Genomic DNA, 23,461 nt, shown 5'->3' with positions numbered 1-23,461 from the left:
TGTTTAATTAGGAAAGCTGCGAGAAAGACAAATTTTTAAAAAGGCTATCATTGAATGGGACAAAAAGAAGTAGACTTCAGCAGAATTGAGTTTTGTGCAGGCATTTTAGCATTGTAACCTAGGATGCATGCTATTGTTTAAATCACTAGTTTTCATGGCAGCTGTACTGATAAAAGTACTTCAGCTGAATTAAATTTAAAGGAGTTTAATTGAGCGATGAACAATGCATGAGATCAGGCAGCCTCCCGAGCCAGAGTAGGCTTGGAGACTCCGGCGCAGTCACGGGGTGGAAGAAGATTCATGGACAGAAAAAGAAAAGTGATGCACAGAAAATGGAAATAAGGTATGAAAACAGCTGGATTGGTTACAGATCGGCATTTGCCTTATTTGAACACGGTTCAAACAGTGGACTACGTTTGATTGACCAAAACTCAGTGATTGGCAGAAGTGTGGGCTACGGTCTGTTTATACCTCCACTTGTTACAGTTACAATGTACAGAAAAACCTGTAAACCAACCTTAAAATACGTAAAGCGGCAGCTTTAGACTAGACATGATTTAACTGGAGTTATCTGGGGAACTTTAAAAAATCTCGAGGCCTGATGCTAGCCCAGAGATTCTAATAATTACATCTGGGCTCAGCTTAGGCATCATGGCTTTGGAAAACTCCCACTTAATTCTAATGTGTATCCATTTGGTAACCTCTATTCTGGATTCCTTCTGTGGAGTCCAAAATATACTAAAACTTAAAGCCCAAACAGTGTGGAGTAAAGTTGTGTCCTTCTTTCTTTCCTTTATTTCCTTTCTTTCCCTCTTTTTCTCTTCCTTCCTTCCTATTTTTCCTTCTTTGTTTTGTTCTTCTGTTTTTTTCTTAACAACAAAGTTACCTATTTTTTCTTTGGTTGCTTGTGTCTCTGGTGTCATATTTAAGAACTCATTGCCTATTCTTATTCTAAGGTAACAAAATATATACCTATGTTTTCTCCTAAGCGTTTTATAGTTTTAGCTCCTACCTTTAGGCATCCATTTTAATTTTTGTGTATGGTGTGAGGTTGGTGTCCAATTTTATTCTTTTGCATGTGGCTATCCAGTTGTCCCACCACAATTTGTTGAAAAGATAGTTGTTTTCCCATTGAGTTTTCTTGGATCTTTACTGGTTATCTCTTAATACATATACTTATATCATTCTCAATTAGGCACTAAGATTTTTGAGGTCAGGGAGCTTCTTTTATCTTTATACCCCTCCATACATAACAGAATGCTTTACCCATAGCAGGTACCTGATGAATGAATGTCTCTTTCTCCAGCCAGATAGTAAGTTCTAAGAGGAGACAACGTACGTATTCTTGCTTAGCATTTTGAACTGCTGAGTAGGCTGAGGTCAATCGAGGATAATTGAAACTTTGCTTTGATTTTGCCACCACATGATTCTATTGTATTCATTTATTACCTGGTCCTTTTTAGCTCAGAACACACAACCAGGTTTTGCATAAAAGGAAACCCAGTGAAGGACTGAAAGACTTAACCTAGGAAAATTTCAGATTTGAACCCCTCCATCAGTGTTTTAGGTTATGCATCAAGAATTTAAAACAAATCAAATTTCATAAATGAACTCATGCTAAATGAATCTGAAGTAACTATTCCTGTGCATTGGATCTTCTACTATTCTCTTGTCAAAGTGAAATTAAAAATACACTTTCTGGGTTTCAAAAGGTGCTAGTACTTCCTACTGGTAGACTTTGACAAGACTTTAAATGTGAAGCTACATTTTGAATAAAAGAGAAAACATGTATCTTGCTCCTCATGATTTCTGTGCTCTGAAAGTGATTTGTAAAAAGAAAGAAAAGGAAATTTCCTACATATTCAATTATAGAGGAATGATATATTTATCTATATTGATTCATGAAATCCTAAGTTGAAATTAATGAAATTATGTATCAATAAGGAAAATATATATAATATACTGTTACATGTAAAAAGCAAATAATATGCAGTGGTTATAACTGAGTAAAAAACCATCCTGTTTGCCTGGGACTATCTTAGTTTTAACATTGAAAATCCTGTATCCCAGGAAATCCCTCAGACTCAGACAAACTGGGATGATTTATCACCTTATTATAAACAAAGATTATAAGAAAACCAGAAGAAAATGAAAAGAAGTTATGTCAGCCTCCTAGTCAATGAGTGCAATTGTTTTTTTTTTTAAAGTTTGTTTCCTTTGTGGATATAACATTATTTTTACAAAAATACAAATTGAGAGGAAAAACTGAGGCTAGAGAATGTATCTTCCACTTCTTAGCAAAGCATGTTTACTATTGGCCAATGCTATTATTTGATTCTATATTGCTAAAGGGGTAATCAGGGAGAAGATCATAGGAATTTTCATTCTTCTTTAATAATAGACATTAAAGGTGTCTCCTATTACAAGAAGTTATGTGAGGTCAGCAAAAACTAATTATTTTTATGACATACATGACTCAAAATTCATAGAGAACCATGGGTTTGGAGAGGAATCCTCATATATATTTCAGAAGTGGAAAAAAAATAAGATAGAAATAAGACCTTGTGTTTTTTGAAAGTTTTCTGATTTTCATTTTTTTCTCAAGCCTCCTCCTACCATGTCCTTTTCCTTCTTCTCTAGTTTCAGGCAAAATCACCTGCCATATATATCCAGTCATTGCCTGGAGTTCTGGGAGTAAGGAATCTATTATCAATGACCTATCCCGTGAACATTTTCTTTGGGAACATGTTTAAAATACATAGACATGAATATTTGATGAACTGACACCTCACATTTCAAACCTAGATTGGGGTTATGTAAATAGGAACTCAAAGGTGTCAGAACCTCCCATGGTCTAATGTTCCAAGAGTAAAGAAGAACAGAGAAACACCCATGTTGGAATCAGCTGTTGCAGAAAAGAATAAAAAGATACTTTTATTAATTTAGAATGAATTTTGAGAACTTTACATAGACAGAAATAATTTTTCTAATTATAGGGAATATCTTCCACTAGTAGTCTCTAAAAATGTAGAAATATCATAGGGAGTGAAAATTACATTGTCCCTTTACTGACCACAGTCTGGCAGCACTCATCATGTAGCAAATACCCAAATAATAGACTATGGATTATAGTGACTTCACCCCAGGTTAACATTTTTCTAGGAAAGGTACTAAGTAAGGTATATCTGAATTGAAAAGTAGGGCAGCTATTGCCTCAGATTTGGTATTTTAATTAGATTGCTTCCAAGTATGATATTCTGAGAATGTCTATAGCACATAGTATCTGCTTTATACAAACTACCAGTTAATTATATATTTATGATGCAAGTAGTTTTCCAAATGTGGTGAAAGTCTCAGCCTGTTTCTCCCCATGGGCAAAATCTGATTCTGATTCTCTTATCTCTTAGTGCTTGTTTAGTGCTGATCAGACTAAGTTCTTGATAAAACCTGTTGACTTGGTTCTCACAGTTTATGCAGACATTGAAGAGACAATTTGGTTATTTCAAACATCACATCTTATTTGAGTAAGAAGACCTGGTTATAAAACAAGGCTCTCATAATTACCAGTTGTGACTGTTGACAAGTTACCTTTTCTTGTTTACAAGTTATTTTACCTCTTTGAATTCCTTGTAAAATAGAGATAGGGATTCTTTCTTGATCATGGAATATCAAATGAAGTTATTTCCTGAAATACGTTGTCATCTGGAAATTATAAATACAACTAAGTGTTGATTATTATTTGAGATTTGGGTACCTCATTGTGGCATTTTCTATGGTCATTTTTTTTTCTTTTCTTGCATAAAGGCTAAAAAAGGTAGACATGCAATCAATAGCCTGGAGTGGGAGTTAGGAAAAGTTAAGGCAGAGACATGTCCACACAAGCTATGCGGTTTCTACGAAAAGCAGATGAGTATTGGCCATTTAGAGCTTCCCTCCCAGGGTGTGTTGACTCTAAGAATGTACCACAGTGTCAGCCCCATAGAAAGATAGATGGAATAGGTTCTGCATTGTTCCTAATTATTGTTATTTTTTATTGTCCTTAAAACGATGCAAAAGGGACTCTGCCAAACACGTAGATGTGGGGAAAAAAAAGTTTAGGGATATCACGGAGCAGTCATATATCCTTTCTATCAGGTACAGAGTCTCCCTGGTTGCTGATAGAGAAAAATGGAAAAACCTATCCAAGGACCAGGTTAGTAGGAAATCACATTCTGAAGCACTCATTCTGCCTTTTTTCAATGTAAGAAAGTTGCACAAAAGAATAATTACGACAATGCAAGCTGCTGCAATGGCTGCATTCTCTGAATGTAAGAGAGGAAGAGCTATGGGCACTCCATGCAGAGGCCAGATGGAGAAGTGGAGGGTATGTGCAGAGTACCTCAAGAAATGAAAGTCAGCATGTCTCCTGGAAGCTATGAACACTAATGTTTAAAAAAGGAAACAGAAAACAGAAGAAATCATTTAAGGGGAGCTGTCATTTTCTATTGGTGAGGATTCCTGATCTTGGGGAGGTTCTGGAAAGTTTGCTTCCATTTCTTCTTCTTCCTCTTGGATTGGAATAATTTCAATGTCTTCTTCATTCTTTGGTTGGGAAGATGTTTCAGTTAGTTCAACCACTTCTTTTATTTCAATGGCCTGTTCTTTTTTTTCTTCAGCTGACAGGAGAACTACGTTCTAGAACACAAAATTAAACAAAATATTCTTACCTTTTACCATTGGCACCTTTGTCAACAATCTCTAGAAACATTTATCAAGTCCCTCCTGGTTTTTATGCTACTTATGTAATTTATTATATGGCTTTAAATGCCAGGATTCATTTCTCGGGTGCTTAAATCCTTATTAATTCACTTATTAAAACTCAAGTCTGAGTAAATCTTCAAGGGCAGTAGACATTTACCACAGTGCCTGGAATGACCACGTGGTATTGAGAAAAGAACACTGCAGTAATAGAGGAGTTTAGCTTTTAGTTCTGATTTGCCTTTAGTGATTATAACTCTGGGAGAATAATTTTCTCTCTTTGATACTATTTTTCTTTAAATGCAAAATGAAGGAATTAGTGATGATTTCTAAATTCTATTTAACAGTCTGGTTCTGAAGCAGTTAGTAATAGATGTATTATTGGTATATTTTTATTTCCCATTTGTGGAACTCCTTTAACTTATTGTTTTGGAAGAGGAATTAGGTGAAAAGGAGGGAAGGGGTAATATTGAAAAATGAAATAAAAGAACTAGTGACTTTAGTCAGCCTTCAACCTTCAACCATTTTGCTTTTACACATTAAATACGGAATCATGAAATCAAGATGAAAGCCTGAAGTCAAGCAGGGATGGTTAGTATAAAAGACACACAGAAGCCAGGTGTGGTGGCTCACGCCTGTAATCCCAGCACTTTGGGTGGCCCAGGCAGGAGGATCACCTGAGGTCAGGAGTTCAAGACCAGCCTGACCAACATGGTGAAACCCCGTCTCTACAAAAATATAAAAATTAGCCAGGTATGATGGCGGGTGACCGTAATTCCAGCTACTCAGGAGGCTGAGGTGAGAGAATCGCTTGAACCTTGGAGGTGGAGGTTGCAGTGAGCCAAGATTGCGCCTTTGCACTCCAGCCTGGGTGACAGAGTGAGACTGCATCTCAAAACAAACAAACAAACAAAAATGTAGAATGTAGAATTGTGGGTTCTAACTACAGACTTATGTGAAATTTCAAGGCATTGTTCCATACTATTGATATTATTTGCTTTCCAGAAATATACCAAGACCATTTTTTTAAAAAATCAAGCTCCTAGTTTCAAAGTCTCATCAGATTACATTCTCCATAAATGATCTTTTGTGGAGGTGGATTTTTTTAGAGGAAGATTGTGGTCAGAGGCGCTGCTACTTACAGATTTGGGTCTGGAGCACATTCTTTTCCATTCATTCTCAACAATGCCAGCTATTACAAGCTCCTGGAAGAAGGCAAAGATCAGCATCACTGAAAAAATCCCCTGAAAAACAACAGAAGAATGAGGGTTAAAATGTAATAATGGCACAAAGAACATTCTTAGTGTTAAGTAAGTTATTGTTGACTATAATTGAATGATTCAGAGATCAATTCTTTAAACAAGTAATGAATTCCTAGCTGTGAGAACTGCTAGTACAGGAGACAGCATCCTTATAACCCTAACTCTTAGCACAACTTTCAGCACACAACAGATGGTTAATGTGTATTGCTGATAGAAGATAAGGTATAAATAATCAGTTGAAGAATCCATTCTATACAGGAAAGGTGAGTCTCAAATTAAATTGTATTCAGTCTTAGGTGGTGTGGCATCATGCCAAGGAGACCTCTTTATTCTTGGGAAATGCATTTTTTTGTCTCCTTCAAACTCTACATTTAGAAGTCCTTGGGCAAAAGATATTCATAATATCTTAGGTATTTCTTCAATGCTAATCTTACTTAATCAAAATAATGACAAATATTAATGTCATTAATGATGCTGGCAATAATTAATGTTAAAGCCAATGCCTGTATAGCAATTCTGTGTACCAGGCACTGTTCTAAATGCTTTGCAGATATTAACTGACTTATTCCTTAGAACAATCCTATTAAATAGTGTTACCATCCTCATTTTACCATTGAAGAAATTGAGGCAGGGTGTGACTAAAATGCTTGCCCAAAACTACATAGGCAGTAACTAGGAAACTCAGGTAGTCTGGATCCAGAGGTAATTCTCATAATAAACAAGTCATCCTTCCTCCCTGGAAAGAAATCCAATTTCACACTTACCAAGAACACTTACCAAGAACAGAGTTTGTATGCTGTAACAGTATTGCATAGATGGAGAGTTTTTCTCAGAGGGATTAACTGGTTCACAGTTGTATATGTTAATAGTTGGCGTGTAAGCTCTAATAAGATTCAGACTCTCCATTTTTAAAAAATGGGAAAGTTTAATATTAAGTATGTCCATGATTGAAAGAATCATTCCAGAAATGGCAGCAAAGAGGCTCAATGAATTAATTATCATTTTTCCTTTGACCTGAAATGGAGACACAGAATTATTAATTAGGTTTGATTTTCCTTTGGAAAACATAATCTGGGAAGGAATTCCAGATGCCACTCCCCTGACTCACAAAGCAACTACAACTAAATATACTGAAGTTCTCTCAGTTGTTTTTAGCCTCTTTGTCACTATAAAATAAAATCATTTTATGCCATTACCATACATTCATTTTATAAAAGCAAAAATTCTAGGAGTAACCCTTGATTCTGTATCTTGTATCCTTGCACTTCCTTCACTGCCACTGCCACCATCCTAGTAGGCATTCAATAAATATTTGTTGAATAGGTGAAGATAAATATGCTTCAGTTTATTATCTTCCTTCATACATAGGTAGAGGGAAGAGAGAGAAGAAGGTTCTTGTATCACACTTCAGTGGGATGGCATTGCGAAGTACAGGTTGGGAAGGTTCAGATAAGAACCATCTAGATCTGTACTATCAAATACATGGAAATAAAAAGCAGAAGCAACAACAGTAACAACACCTACTCCCTGCTGACGTAGGCTGCAATCAGCCCCAGTCAATCATCTTACAAAACACAATTAGGGCTGATGTCTTTTGAGTGACATAGGTAAGAGAATATCAGTGTGGATGTTTTACCTTACAGGGACAATAAAAGGTTGAAACAGGAAATTATATTGACAAGTACCATAATGGTATGGGATTATTGATTATTATTTTAGGCTACACATATTTCATTCCTGGCTCTATGGCCTACCCGTGGTAAGTCAGTAGGTCTGGCTGTATCTGCAGAATAATTTAATTTTCATAAAATTTTTTTCCCCTCAAACTGAGTTTGTCAGACCACTTTAAGAGAGGAACCACCTTAATCCACGCATTCCCTCATTGATTATAAAAGTGACTCAGTTTAGTAAGTAAGAGACAGTGATGGGGGAGGATTTTTGGGGGAGCAAACTTGCTGGTAAGCCCTTTTCATCCATACAGCATCGGCAGCTCTGTAGGCCAGTTTCTTCTGAATGTAGACGAGTCCCTAGGGGTTTTATGAGCAAGACCACAGTGTAGCACCTTATAGCCTCTGAAGCACCATCACACACACTACTGCATTTCTTTTCCATTGTGAGGTCACATGCTAGCAAGGACTGTTACTCCTGCTTTATAGGTGAAAAGTCAGAGGTATGTAGAGATAAACTGACTTGTTCAATGTTACACCCCCAAAATAGCTAGAATTTGAATCAATCATGACATTGATCAGATAATTTTCTGAAATGTTGGTCTGGGAGAAATTGCAGGGCTTTCAGAGAGGTCTATTATTTTCACACAGCATTTAACATAAGACTGTAGGTACAGTTTTCATGGATCTGTTTTTAGTTCTGTTTCCATGAACATCCTTCAGATAGACCTCACTTGTAAGTTTTTCATGAATAAAATCACAGTAACATCATGGATGGTCTTTGCTTTATGGGCTGAGAGTCTGTGTCACGTCAGCTCTTTAAGCCTCTCAGTTTTTGACCAAGAAAATAGGTACTTCTATGACACGTGGGAAAGAAGGACATACGGTTACTTGCCAAACTCTTCCTGGAGTTTTTCTCTGTTGCTGCCAGGAGTGATCCAGAAATAATATACTGTAAAAAGAGAGGTGAGGGAGTTGGAGAGGAGGTGGGCAAAGCAGGAGAAAGGAGAGAGGGAGATCACTTTTTAACGTTGAGAACTGGTCAGAAGCCTGTACTTTCAGCAACTGTCACACAACTATCCACCCATTTTTATCAGGTTTATTCATTATTCAGCAGTCATATTTCTCCTTTATTCAGGCTCAATAACACTCTATTCATGCCTTTTACTCCATCATCTGAGGAGCTGTGACTAGGAATATAATAAGACCAAAGAGACAGAACTCATATTTACTAATCAGTCCATACTCACACCATGAACTTAAAAGTTTTATTTTTACTTTTTCTTTGTTTTTAATTTGTGGAGCTGCTCTTTGGGTTCACAGTGACTTAGATGACTCTGAGGCCCTCTGACGGGTGAACTGATACAGAAGGCAATAGCTGACCTGAATGGCACAGGCACGCCATTAAAACACTGGCTATTACAGGAAATGATGACGACTATTGCTCATCTTCCTTTTCTCACGTTCAGGCTGTAGAATGGAGGAAACTCTTGTTCTAACCCATCTCTACTTGTTTGGAACATTTTAATCCTGGACTTATCTTTATAGTGGCAACTATGAAAAGTGTCATGGGGAAATATACATCACTGTCCTACGTGCCGCACCCAGACAGGGTTACAGATTTGGAAAGCATGTATATAAAACAGCCAAAAGAGTGCTGCTCTGTTGATAAATAAAATGAGATGGATTTGGGATGGGACGAATTTCACCAGGTACCACAGTAACTAAACAGAATTGTAGGGAAGAAGGAGTAGATGGGAGGAATGGATGCTCCTGCTCCCTCTTGCTTTCCAAAACATCTTGCTATCTAGTCCAAATGTCTAGTGCCACCCTCCCAACCAGAACTGCCTTTGGAGAGTTCTTGCTTTGGAAAGTCCCTGTGAGATCCTTGCAGAGCCTCTTACCCTGAATTCACATGAAACAGGACCACTGACTCAACCATGGTGGGATTTATACTCAATTTGGTCACCCTCTCTTCTTAATTACTTTAACCCAATAATATTTCCTACTCATATATTTCCCTCAACTCAGAAATAATCTGGCATATCCCTGTGGAGCCTTTTAACATTTTTGCTTGCACCATTTCCCAAATGACTACCATTCATTTACTCACCATAATGCCTCCCCAGAGAGGATACCACACAGTCACACAGATGGGTGCATACACCCCTGCTGGGATCATCAGAAGACCCCCCAGGGCAATGTGGAAGAGCCCATTCATAATCTGGGCAGCCTGGGGAAAGAAGAAAGGCAGTGATAGATGAGCTGAAAGCATCACTGCTATCAGGGAAAGGCAAGGTTGGAAGACATGGCTCCTGACTTGGAGCTAGGAGGAATACCTAAAGGAACCAGTTGGAGGTGCCAAGAATTTTGTATTTTTCTTGTTTGAATCTGTTGCCTCAACTACAAGTGACATTTCCAGGGAGCAGGTATGCCTGGGGTTCTGGAAATGGACTGGGATTGGAGACCCCTAAATATACAAGCCCCAAAACCACAAGGTGACCTAAGGTCACCCAGAGGTGATCCAGGTGATAACTCCTCTGATGCAACCCTGATTTGGCCCACTGTGTCAGACATAAAGAACACATCAAGTTGGATCCCAGTTCTTCAAGTTGGATTGAATTCTGTATGTGACCTACAGCATCAGCTTCTGTTGGCCACAGAATCCCTATGACATGGGGCATTGAAGGCAACTGACTTACCCCCAAAGCCTTAGATTCCCTCAAGAAGAAGCTTTGCGTGGGACCCACCGATGAAGACATCCTCCCCAGGATTGGTTTTGGACCAGGTTGCGTAGCAATAAGGCCTTTCATTGGCTCTGCTGGGAAAGTCCCATTTACTGAATTTCTGGGTGTTGTCATTTTGCTCTCAAAACTCCTAAAAATAAAACAAATAGCAAAGTGAGGAAAGCAAGAACAAGATTTTTGGCAATTTTACCTTGTGTCATGCAGCTGAATTCTTCTCTCAGCTTTTCCTCCATGAGTGTCATTGAGGGTAGACATGGCCTCTTCTGTGGGACATCAGATCTGAGGCAAGGCCTACTGCTGAGTTCTGAGAAAGGGTGTGGAGAGGTTGCCTTAGGCAAGTACATATGGACCCAGGAGTCCTTGCCAGTGTTTCTGGCAACTGGGTTTGGGGCACACTTTATCTTCGTAGAGAACACCTTGCATATATGACTGCATGTCCTCTTTGTTTCTTATTCCTGGATGCTTTCTTACGCTTTAATATTGGAAAATGTATTTTCTATGGACTTGTCCTTCTGCTTATCTGCCTTTGTCCATTATGATGGGCTAGAGGCAACACTGCAGAGTATCGTGAGGACAATATGTAGAAGCAGGAGGGGTCGATTCCAGGCCTCCCTCTGTCTCTAACTCTGCCACCTTGTGCAAGTCACATCAAGAAGGCTCTCTAGTCTGGGTGCAGTGGCTCACACCTGTAATCCTAGCACTTTGGGAGGCCAAAGCAGGCGGACCACCTGAGGTCATGAGTTCAAGACCAGCCTGGCTAACATGGTGAAACCCTACCTCTACTAAAAATACCAAAATTAGCCAGGCATGTTGGTGCACACCTGTAATCCCAGCTACTCAGGAGGCTAAGGCAGGAGAATCGCTTGAACCCAGGAGGCAGAGGTTGCAGTGAGCTGAGATCGTGCCACTGCATTCCAGTCTGGGCAACACAGTGAGACTCCATCAAAAAAAAAAAAAAAAAAAAAAAAAAAGGCTCTCTAATGTGGTGAGATTGTGGCCTCCTGAGTCAGATTGCCTAGGTTTAAATAGTGATCCCTCTATTTGCTCTGAGATGTTGTGCAAGTTCTTTAAATTCTCTGGGCCTTAGGTTCAACTGTAAAGTGGGAATCATAATTCTCGTGGGCCCCTATAACATTTAACTGGGCTCATGGTCTGTGCATGGCTAGTGTCTTTTTGTTCAGGTGTAGCCCAGATGTCAGCCCCTAGAGAAGCTACCTTGAACCCTCAGTCTACAACATGTACTCCTGTTTGCTCTGTTTTACAAAATCCTATTTTATTTGCTTCATGGCATTGATCACTGTGGGAAATTACCTGATTTATTTACCTGTCTATTGTCTATCTTTCCCCACAAAATCAAAGTTCCATTAAAGTAGTGATTTTGTTCTCTCTTTTTCAGTATCTAAAATATTTCTTGAATTTAGTTACTTCTTAATAAATATTACTGAAAAAATAAATGTATGCAAGGAACCCATGTTGGAATAGTTATTTTTGTTGCTATTCTTGTTCTTCTTTGTACCTTACTGAGCATTCATTTCTATTTTATCCTTCTGTAAAGAACAATAGGCCTCTCTGAGATGCTGTAAGACATAAATAAGTTAACGTATGCAATTGTGCCTATTACAAAAGAAGAGTGTGGTAAATACTATTTATCAGTTTTCATGATTTATTCATTTCTGAAGTGAGAAGTCAATGAATAAGGTCTTTTCCAGCTCAAACATTTTAAGATCCTGTTCAACCTTCATCTTGGGTTTCCTTAGTATTCACTTGTGTATGTTACCCACTTATGTGGACTCTATTGGATCTTTCCTGGAATCTGAAAATTCCGCTTTTGGGGACACACCTTTGATCTTGTCTTTATTGATTGTGAGTCACGTAAGATGTCTTAGAAATCAAGACTGTCTATCCAAGTCACATATCTTACTGAAGCCAGTGCCACATCCCCGCCATTAGACCACAGGCTGAGGTATATCTTACTGAAGTCAATCAGAGCTGAGTGGCTGCAGGTGTGCTGTAAAACAGGCAGCTAGTAGTTACTCACATTTGTACCTGTTTTAGAGTTAGAATTAAATTTTACACATGGCATCTCATCTGAGCCTTATAGGATTGGCAAGGGGTCAATCATCACTCTGTTTTATAGAAGGGAAAACAAGGGCATGGAAAAGTTAGGTTACTTGTTCCAAGTTAGATAATTAGTAAATATTTATTTGTTTGTTTCCATTATAGGGTCTCGCTCTGTCACCCAGGCTGCAGTGCAGTGGCATGATCACAGCTCACTGCAGCCTTCACCTCCTGGGCTCAGGTGATCCTTCTGCCTCAGCCTCTGGAGTAGCTGGGACTACAGGCAAGTGCTACCACACCACATAATTTTTATATTTTTTGTAGAGATGGAGTCTTGCCATGTTTCCCAGGCTGGTCTTGAACAGCTGGATTCAAGCAATCTGCCCACCTCCACCTCCCAAAGTATTAGGATTATAGCTGTGAGCCACCATGCCTAGCGAGTAAAGATTTAAAATTAAGACTTGAACTGCTCAAATGAGGAATCCAGGGTATCAGGCTGCTTTGTCTACTGTGAGAAACAGGAATTCGGCCTTTCCCTTATGAAATCCTCTTTTCTCCCTCCAATATATGGACTATTTGAATAACTATAAATTAATTGAAAATTATTATCTGTTTGGGGCATGGGCTAGTGGGAAGACAAGAAACTTTGGTTTTTCTCACTTGATTTTGCCCCTGACCTACATAGCTAGATGTCACATGGTCCTGGGGATCTGCTTTGTACCACAAGCTACCCTGTAAGACTGCTAACAAAAAGAAATGTTTTAATATAGCTCACTAAAGAGTTTGCAGACTGATTCTGGTCACTAGGTAGGATTTCTAGAGCTAGTGCAAACCTCAGAAACCATTCTGTTCATTTCACAAATGAGGAAACTGCAGGCTGGGTTTAGAATCTGCCTTGGTAAAGACCTCATACTTAGCAACAGAGCCAAGTTAGAACGCAGTCACCATGTCTCTGATGTTGATGCTTTTTCAGCTGTACCACAGGTGAGTCCAGATAATTATAGTTGTTTACTGAGAACCTACTATATACTAGGGATCTTGTATATGGTATTGCTAATTCGGTCAACACCTTCCTAAGTAGGCATTTTGACTACTTTTTGCAGATGTGGAAATGGAGATTCAGAGAGGTTATTTTTCCCAAGGTCCTATGGAAAGTACAGAATGAGCTGGGAGTCACTACACTACGTCCCAGAAGGGTAATTTTAGTGAAGATAACTAAAATGCAATGGTCGTAATTGTTTGAACTGAAGGAGATGATTGGACTGCCATTGTTTTAATTTCATTTTATTCATCAACTGCTTGATTAAAGCTGTGTCTATATTATTGGTGAGAGAAACCTTTTCTGTAAGCCAGTTCTACCTGGGCTGTGCCTGTTGTGACTAATGGCAAGAATAACCATGAGGGCCGTGTGTGTGTGTGTGTGTGTGTGTGTGTGTGCGCGTGTGCGCACGCGCGATATTTTCTCTGTTAAAATGGTATCTCATGATGACAACTATATTTCTACAAGCCTTAAATATTTGTATGAAATAGTTTATAAACAGAAACATGAATGTTTTCTCTATTTTTTATTTTTTATGGAAACTATTGCTCTGTCATATATATATCTGATATATATGAGAGGTAAATATATAAATTGATTTATGGCATTGAATGCCATAAATCTGATATATATATATATATATATATATATATATATATATATGAGAGGTAAATATATAAATTGATTTGTGGCATTCAATGTTTTTGTTTATATGTTTAGTTCTAATGAAAAACTTTCATTTCATGAGAATTTATAAAAGAATAAAACTAGCCCACACACTCCTATGGAAATTGTAGATTCACACAGTTTTGCCTTATCGTTAAAATAAATTGTTCACAATGACTTAGTGCCCAATGCACAGCTATGCTCAAAGATTAGTTGGTAGATTAGTAGGAGTTATGGACCACATTCACCAAAATATGATAACAATAAGATTTTACATTTGCTGGTGCCAAAATCAGAATGGATATTAAAATCAGGACTCAGGTTATCACTCAGTACCCCCATTTAATTACTCAAACTAACTCCTGCAAATATATATATATATTTAATCATTTTTAAAGGCACCCTTGTTTTCATGTGCATCCACTGAAGAAGAATCTCACAGCCTTCATGGGTTTTGGTGTGAATAGACTTTTATGTCCACTAGTACCATCATATGCTGAGAAGTTTAAAACTGCCTCACTTTTGTTACCTCCCCTTCCTTACTTGCCACTCAAAATAGCTTTGCGTTTTTATCCTTTCCGGCCTCCCGTGCACTTATCTCCGAGGAAGAATGCTGTTGCTTCCCTTTCCTCTGTGCTTTTCAGCGCTTCTCAGTCCACCAAGCTGTCAGCCCTTCCAAGAAATTATTTCTTCTTTGCACCTTCAGTCTCAATTTCTGACGATACGTAGCAGACAGAGTTACTCCCAGCTCTCTTGCTTGCTCCTCTTGTGGTTTAAGGTTAGGATAATAGTTGCCTTCCCCATTTCAAAGTATCATTTTAGGAAAATGAGATAATTTGCAATTGATAAGATGCTAAATGTTCCTTTTATGACTAAAATGTACCGCGGTGTCCCTGAATCCCAAAACCCTCTTCTTTTAATCTAGCAATGTCCTTAGTCACTGCCCAGGCTCCCTTTTTCTTCACCGCAGCTTCTTCAAAGCTGCTACCCACTCTCTTCCCTCACCTCCTCGCCACCCACTCACTCTTCAATGCTTTGCAACTAGTTTCCGCCAGTCACTGGACTGAAACTGCTCTTTGAGGACTGTGCTGCGAAGTCAGTGGTCTTTTCTCAGGCCTCGTTCCTTCAGACTGTTTTATTGTTTCTCCTGCTACCCAGGCTTAGATAATTGGGACCACATTTCACATCAGCTCCGTCATCTCTCACTCCATCTTCATCTTGGCTATTGGTCAGTCAGTGGTCAACAAGTCGTCAAGTCATGCCATTTCTACCTCTGCAGCACATATTGCACGTGGGTCTTTTTTCTATATCCAGTGATACCTGTGAGTTTCTAATTTCCATTCATGATTTAGCACACAACTTTTGCTTTTCTGCCTTCAGTCTTTTTCTTTTCTAATCCACTGTCTACAAGGGTGCTATGTCAAGCTCCTGATCACTGCTTTGAATGATGCTCTTCCTGAGCTTGGACTCCTTTGCTGGCTTGTCATTGCCATGTGATCCCTCAAGGCCTTTGGAATTCAGCCCTGTATGACTTTCCAGGCTCATATCCCACCATTCCCATCAGAGCCACTGGTTTAGACATGTTCTCTACCTTCTTCCCTGAATCCTCTCAACTTTGAAGTGCTCCTTCTCCCTCTCTCTTTACTTTCAGTCCAACTCTTGTTAGATATGCGTATCACTTGAGGGCATTCCTGTTCTCCTAGCCTGATTGCAAGGAATTCTTCAGAGCTCCCAGCTCTTTGCTTTCCTTGCTAAACACCAACTACTTTCTTCAGAGAATCCTGCGTTCTACTAGACTTGCATAAGGAACCTGTTTTCTATGTGCTATGAGCTCGGTAATGTTAAACTGAACATCAAGCTACTTCCTCAGGGCAGGTTTACAAATGCTTACAATGGCCAGGTGTGGTGGCTTATGCCAGTAATCCCAGCACTTTGGGAATCTGAGGCAGGTGGATCACCTGAGGTTGGGAGTTCGAGACCAGCCTGGCCAACATGGCAAAACCTCCTCTCCACTAAAAAATTAACAAACAAACCAACACACACACACACACACACACACACACACACACACACGAATGCTCACAATGCTGGATTGAAAATTTCTTCTCACCAGATTCTCCATGAGATTAACCCATTATATGGGAAACAGGGAAAGGGAATCACTTATATAGTGGGTTCAGGAAACAGTAATGACATCAATCCTTCTTTTCTTTCATTAGAGCTCCCTCCTATCTCCAGTCTCCAGTGCCCCCTCTCACTCTTTGTTTCCTATGTAACAGATTTGAGGAAGGATTTTGTGCTCAACTTGGTGTCCACAAATCTCCTCCAGATAATGTGAGCCTGTAAAGCCACCTATACATCTAGGTGTATTTACATTTAATGTAGACAAAAGCATTTAAGGGAAGAGGAATTGGATTTTTTTTTCATTATGGCTATCACTGATTGTTTTCTCATTTGGTATTGGGAAGGCCTAAGGGATTCTGGATTTTAGTTATAATTTTCATAATGCAGTGGGTATTACCATTGCCTCCATTTAACAGATGAGAAAGCTGAGGCTTTAGAGGTTTAACAAATTTGCCCCAGTTATATGGCTTGTAAGTGGAAGACCTCCAACAGTTTAGAAACCATGATTTAATCTATATGTTGCAATCTACTACTTTTGTGGAATGATTCACAGTTGACTGCAGAGGGTAATTGTAGAGAGGGAGAGTGGTTAGAGGAGTGAGTGGGAAGCAAGCCTTGATATAATCGCCCCTCCTTAAGTCATAGAACTATTAGGAAGCCTGACTAGGGAAACTAGAATTAAAACCAAGAACCTCCAGTCTTCAAAACCATTCTATACCTTATCCATCACCTCCTTTAAGTCATTTAAAGAAAGCAAATTGATTCCTTACCTGTGTCTCTAAGGCCTCAAGTCTCAAGGGCTGATTTGGATGTTAGCGGTGGAGTTCAGTGGGTGCTGCTAGTATCTCACGCACACTGGAAGGGTGAGTGAGATAGTCCAGGCCTGGGGATGAAATCGCTGATAGATATCAGGTGACAGGAAATCAGTGGCTTCCGCGACCTTGAGCTTCGCTCCGATTACTTTGGTTTAACACTTAACCAAAGTTGAAGGAGGTACAAAAAAAGTTCCTGCCTTACCAGGTTTCACTTCTTGAAAAAGACCCCAGGGGACTGCCTGGCCTGGTTCATGCTACCTTAATTAGATAACTTCTGCAGCCCCCACCCTATAAGCAGGTGTGGATGGTGGGTCCCTAAGGACAAGAAAGAGTCTAGAAGTTGGCCAAAGATGGGCTGTTAGCACTGACTTTTACCTTCTTGCCTCACTTTTAGGGCTGAGTAGGTGTGGAGGGGGCATCCATGCAGAGATTCAAGAATCATGGAGCCTGTACTCTAGGGAGCACTGTCCTTAGGGGTCTCCAAATAGTGTCCTCATTTGCTCACACTCAGATTTCTGATGAACCACGTCTGTATCTCGTGTCAGATTTAGCAGAAATGGCCTAAAAATATACTTTAGTGCGGTAGAACATGTACCGAGCTACTCAGAGCAAGAATTAGCCTTCATATTTGGAGATACACATTGAAATAGCACTTTTACTTCTGAACCCACCTTTTTCTACCATCCATCTAGTTCCCTTGTGTCCCTCTCTTTTTAAAACTAGTCTGGAGCTTCAGGGTCATGAAGCCCAGTACAAGCTCAAGTGGGGAAATGGAAGAAGTTGGTGGTATCAGGAGAGTCTAGATATTTGGGAAGTGAATCAAAGTTTTGCCCATAGATGTTGCCATCTTTCTCCCCCTACAATATTTAACTTTTATGTTCATATGTTGGATTTTTAATTACGTTTTAATTTCCTTGCTCATTGCTTTATTGTTTTAGAGACTCAGAGCTGTAGTGAGGTAACTATTTGTTCATTTAATCTAAAAGGATGAAATATGGCAGGCATCTCTGTTGCCTAATCTGAGGTTCATTCCTGTCTCTCTCTTTCGTCTTTCATCTCTCCTCTCTTTCTCTTTTGGTCTCTCTTTTTAAATTTAAGACAGTTTGGAACCATGCAGTTAGATCCACTGGGTAGAAGTCGTTCTGGGGAGGCTAATTGTGGTGTGATATTAAGAAATATGCCACCTTTTCTTTTTCTTATCATTGGAGTGGTTCATTAGAAGAACTGGCTACCATTTGAATAGAGAATTTAATGTCTTCAAGAATATTCAAGTAAAAGCCATGCAGTCACCTCTCAGAAATGCTGTAGAGTGAAGGAGAGTGGGGACAGAAGATCCAGCATCCATTGAACATTCTAATTGCGGGTCTGTGTATACCAGCTGAAATGCTTGAGTGGTTGGCGATGGAATGGCCATTACTTAGGGTCTGAGCTGTGGATGATTGTGAAACCTGAGGTTTGAGTCCAGGATGATGGGGTGGTTAGAGGCATGCGCCTTCATTTTAGTTGACGTGGGAACAGAGTCAGAACTTGGCAAATGTGTGGCAGCAAAGGGGCTTGAGTTGTGGCTGCACAACCTGGTCTTTTGCATCCTTTTCTCCGTTTGAGCCCTGTTTTTTCCCCAGTCAGTCTCGGGCTGTTTGCTACTTTGTGCCCGACAAGATAACTTAAGGTGGCTCTGCATATGATTCTTCCCAAATAAACTTGAATTTGAATTGGTATTAATACATAAATGTTTACCTTATCTTTGCTGATTTTGAATGATCATTATTTTAGTGCTTGAGTGTGTTGAAATTCCCACTACAATTTGGATTTGTCAATAGCATCTTATTTGACGTATCACCATCACCCTTCCCCTAAGGTTTGAGACTATTTTATTAGTTTAATAACATATTTAAAATACTTCTCTTTGAATTAAGCCTATTTTTATTGTCTAGTGGCCTTGTTTCCAAAAGACAATCTCTTTCTTAAAGTCTGCATAAAGTATTCCAACTTATATCTAGTTAGTATTTTCCGGATGTGAATTTCCTTTTTATTCCCTGCATGTTCTAGCACTCCAGGTTTTTTTTTTTTAATCCTCACCCTCTTTTATGAAAACTATAGCTACATCATCATTTGTGTCCTTGCCTTACTTAGCCATTGTCTCCTTATCCCTCGAAAACAGGATCAGTTTTTCTGATTGTCGTGTCCCTGCCAGTGCTGAGAAAGAATGATTCTGTTTGGCTCTTTCTTTCACCCAGGTGATCATCACCAGCCTCTCCAATATTAGGAAGTAACATTATGCCATGTTCCCAACTGCTCAGCAAGGCCCTGGCACACAAAATTATCTGCTATTGGAGGGTTTTAGGGTCAGAGAATTGGTAAGGGAGACACAGGGTTCCTCAGAGGTGAGGCTAAAGATCTAATTGCAAATAGAACTTGGTTACAGGTCAGAAAATCCCACTGCTGCACTTATAATTCATACTAAGGTAAATGTAAATTCAAGTACTTAAGAAACTTATGGTTTATAGGATCATCTTTCTGTTCTGAGGGACTACTTCCGTTTGAAACAGCTAGGAAGGTAATATTAGTTGAATAATTGCGTATATTTGAAGAATTGTCCACAAAAAAGTCTTAAAACACATATAATATTGATTCTGTTTTATAATTGTGGAAACTAAAGTTCAGGAAATGGAGGAAGCCAGCCCCAAGTTGCAAAGCTGGTAAATAATAAAATGTGATGTTGAGAGCAAGAAAATCTAAATATAAATTTTCAAAACTACCATTTACTAAGGGATTTTTAAGTTCCAGGCACTGATAAAATCACTTTCCACATTCCATTTAAGGTTCACAGTAAACCCAATAGTTAGGTATTATTATTATTGCATTCTAGTCTCAAAATTTTAAGCCCACAAAGATTAATTTGTTCAAGTGACACAGCTTTAAATGGCAAAACATTTATTATTGTTAGTTTTAAGACATAAAAATGTCTAATGTACTCCCACGTGCAGACTCCTGGATCATTCCATTTGCTTTTGTTATGTGGGAATATAGCTGAAAAAACAAAATGCAATTATCTGGCCTCACAGTTATTGAAAAGATTTTTTTCTCTTATGCACTAATAAATATGCTATCATTGGAGACTGATATGTAATAGAAACATTTTTCTGCAGATGTTGACTATAAAAATATCATTGTATAATAAAAATTTATTGAAAATAATGATGTCCATTTGCTTTCTCAATTATATTTCTCAAAAAATTAAATAATATAGGCCAGGCATGGTAGCTCACGCCTATAATCCCAGCCCTTTGGAAGGCTGAGGTGGGCAGATCACCTGAGGTCAGGAATTAGAGACCAGTCTGGTTAATATGGCCAGACCCCATCTCTACTACAAAAATTAGCCAAGCATAATAGTGCATGCCTGTAATCCCAACTACTTGGGAGGCTGAGGCAGGAGAAACACTTGAACCCAGAAGGCAGAGGATGCAGTGAGCTGAGATCATGCCACTGCACTCCAGCCTGGGTGAGAGCAAGACTCCTTCTATAAATAAATAAATAAGTGATAGAGTATTTATAACAGTGAGACAAAAAACCACATATCCACAGCCATGATTAGAGATGCGAGAGTGTCGCTGATACCTTTGAAGGCGCTCATGTCATCCTTCCCCAAGCCACCCTCTTTATCAGAGCTCACCATTATACTGAATTTGGTGTTTTTCACTCTCCTCCTTTTCATTTTATTTAGTCTTTCCACATGTGTTTATATTTCACACAACATATTGCTTAGGTTTTGTGTCTTCTAATCATTATTTAGGTAGAATTAGTAAGGTGTTCTTATGTGACTTGCTTTCTTTTACTCAACATTAAATGTGTAAAATTCATCTTTGTCGATTTGTGTCAAGTAATGTATTTTTACCAATATGTGATCCTCCAGTAGAGAATGCAGCACAATTGATCTGTTCTCTGTCCATGGACATTTGAGGTGTTGCTGACAATCCTGCCCTGAAAACATTTGTATGTGTCTTCCATTGCACATGTGCAAGAATTTCTCTTTTGTATATTAACTAGCAGTGGAAGTTGGGTGATAAAGTATGTGTATCTTTACCTTTACTGGGCAATTAGTTTTTAAAGTGGTTGTCTTCATTTAGACTTGTACCATCGTGGTAGGAGAGTTCCTTTTATTCCATAATTACTTAAGAAATAGAATGCTTTTCATATGTTAACTTTTGTTTTCCTCTCCTGTGAAATGGCTGTATATGACTTTGGAGTAATTTTTCATCAAGTTGTATTTTTCTATAAATGTATAGTAGGATTTTATATATTCTATATCACCTTATTTTTGTTGGTTATTTGTGTTACTTAAAGGCTTTGATTTGTAGCTGCTCTTGTCACACTTATAAAACATTCTTAATAACAACCAAGTTGGATGTATCAGTTCTTTCTGGTACTATTTATGTTCTGAGATCTGTTTAAGAAATTTTTTTACTACCTTGACCTCACAAAAAATTCTTCTACCTTTATTTTTAATAATTTTAACTTTTTAAAAAATAAATTTTATTTTAGGTTCAGGGGAACATGTGCAGACGTTTTATGTAAGTAAGTGGCATATCACAGGAGCTATATATATAGGTAATTTTGTCACCCAGGTAATAAGTGTGGTACCAAATAGGTAGTTTTTTGATCTTCACCCTCCTCCCATCCTCCACTATCAAGTAGGCTCCACTGTCTGTTGTTCCCTTCTTTGTGTACCTATGTACTCAATGTTTAGCTACCACACACGCAGTATTTTGTTTTCAATTCCTGTGTTAGTTTGCTTAGGATGATGGCCTCCAGCTTCATGTATGTTGCTGCAAAGGACATGATCTCATTCTTTTTTATGGCTACATAGTATTTCATGATGTATATGTACCATATTTTCTTTATCCAGTTTGCTGTTGATAGGCATTTAGATCGATTCCATGTTTTTGCTATTGCAGATAGTGCTGCAATGAACATACACATGCATATGTATTTATGATTACAACAACTTATATTCCTTTGGTTATATACCCAGTAATGGGATTGCTGGGTTGACTAGTAATTCTGCTTTGAGTTCTTTGAGAAATTGCTAAACCACTTTTTTTTTTTTTTTTTTTTTTTTGAAACGGAGTTTCGCTCTTGTTACCCAGGCTGGAGTGCAATGGCGCGATCTCGGCTCACCGCAACCTCCGCCTCCTGGGTTCAGGCAATTCTCCTGCCTCAGCCTCCTGAGTAGCTGGGATTACAGGCACACGCCACCATGCCCAGCTAATTTTTGTATTTTTAGTAGAGACGGGGTTTCACCATGTTGACCAGGATGGTCTTGACCTGTCGACCTCGTGATCCACCCGCCTCAGCCTCCCAAAGTGCTGGGATTACAGGCTTGAGCCACCGCGCCCGGCCTAAACCACTTTTTTACAGTGGCAGAACTAATTTATAATCCCCAGCAGTGTATAAGCACAACAACTTGCATCTACTATTTTTTGACTTTAAGACAACATTTAAACCTAGTTCTGACTTAAAAGCCCAAGACTTTGCATCTTTAAATATATCTTAAGCCTCACACATCTGTATGTCATTCAGTTGCCAAATATTTTTCATCAGAACCGAACTTCACTGAAAGTAAAAAACTTAGTTGTTTTTTTTTTCTGCCATTTTGTGTTCCCTCATTCTCACAAATGTACCTAGAACCTAAGCTTCTTCCAGTAAATAGCAGAAATGAAAGCCTGTTACTTATTTCTTTGAGTTTGCTGAGTTTTTTTTATGCCATAAGCAACATAGGATAATGAGATTTGAATTTAGGGACCTTGACTCAAATCCTCTTTCTAAATCATACTCCCTTTCTGAAAAGTTAACCACTTTGAGTCTTAATTTTTATGACTATGACAAATGACATACATACCCTGAGAGCTGTCAAGACAAGTGAGATGATACAGGTAAGATCTCTAATACTTAAAAGGTAGTCAGCCAGTGAGAGGCAATACTGTATAAGGTAGTGGTTCTCAAAGTGTGGTCTGAGATTGCTTGGGGTCCTTGAGACCTTTTTAGGTGCTCTATAAATTAAAAACTGTTTTTATAATAATACTAAGACCCTATTTCTCTTTTCACAAGTTTATAGTGGTATACTTCATAGGCTACAGCAGGCGTCCCCAAACATTTTACACAGGGGGCCAGTTCACTGTCCCTCAGACCGTTGGAGGGCCGCCACATACTGTGCTCTTCTCACTGACCACCAATGAAAGACGTGCCCCTTACTGAAGTGTGGCAGGGGGCCAGATAAATGGCCTCAGGGGGCCGCATGTGGCCCACGGGCTGTAGTTTGGGGATGCCTGGGCTACAGGATGTGAAA

The 23,461-nt window shown here is 38.9% G+C and overlaps 1 protein-coding gene across 2 annotated transcripts; it reads right to left on the bottom strand.

The window, feature by feature from the left end:
- Positions 1–1,947: 1,947 nt before the first annotated feature.
- MS4A1 (membrane spanning 4-domains A1) lies at positions 1,948–17,223 on the bottom strand. 2 transcript variants are annotated; one of them, XM_074401549.1, is made up of 7 exons: positions 17,071–17,223; positions 10,417–10,543; positions 9,780–9,899; positions 8,562–8,618; positions 6,777–7,013; positions 5,880–5,981; positions 1,948–4,674 (listed from the first exon to the last, which is right to left on the bottom strand). In XM_074401549.1, the coding sequence occupies exons 2-7, from the start codon at positions 10,525–10,527 to the stop codon at positions 4,462–4,464; spliced, it is 840 nt and encodes a 279-aa protein (XP_074257650.1). In that variant the 5' UTR covers positions 10,528–10,543; positions 17,071–17,223; the 3' UTR covers positions 1,948–4,461. The 2 variants fall into 2 exon arrangements, with proteins under 2 accessions (XP_074257650.1, XP_003920231.1); XM_003920182.3 differs by having other exon boundaries at positions 10,369–10,543; positions 17,071–17,222.
- Between the last annotated feature and the right edge of the window lie 6,238 nt (positions 17,224–23,461).

This window comes from Saimiri boliviensis, chromosome 6, assembly GCF_048565385.1.
Source record: "Saimiri boliviensis isolate mSaiBol1 chromosome 6, mSaiBol1.pri, whole genome shotgun sequence".
Lineage (NCBI taxonomy): Eukaryota > Metazoa > Chordata > Mammalia > Primates > Cebidae > Saimiri > Saimiri boliviensis.
Note: the sequence above shows the minus strand (reverse complement) of the source record. Positions and strands in the feature narration are given on the sequence as shown.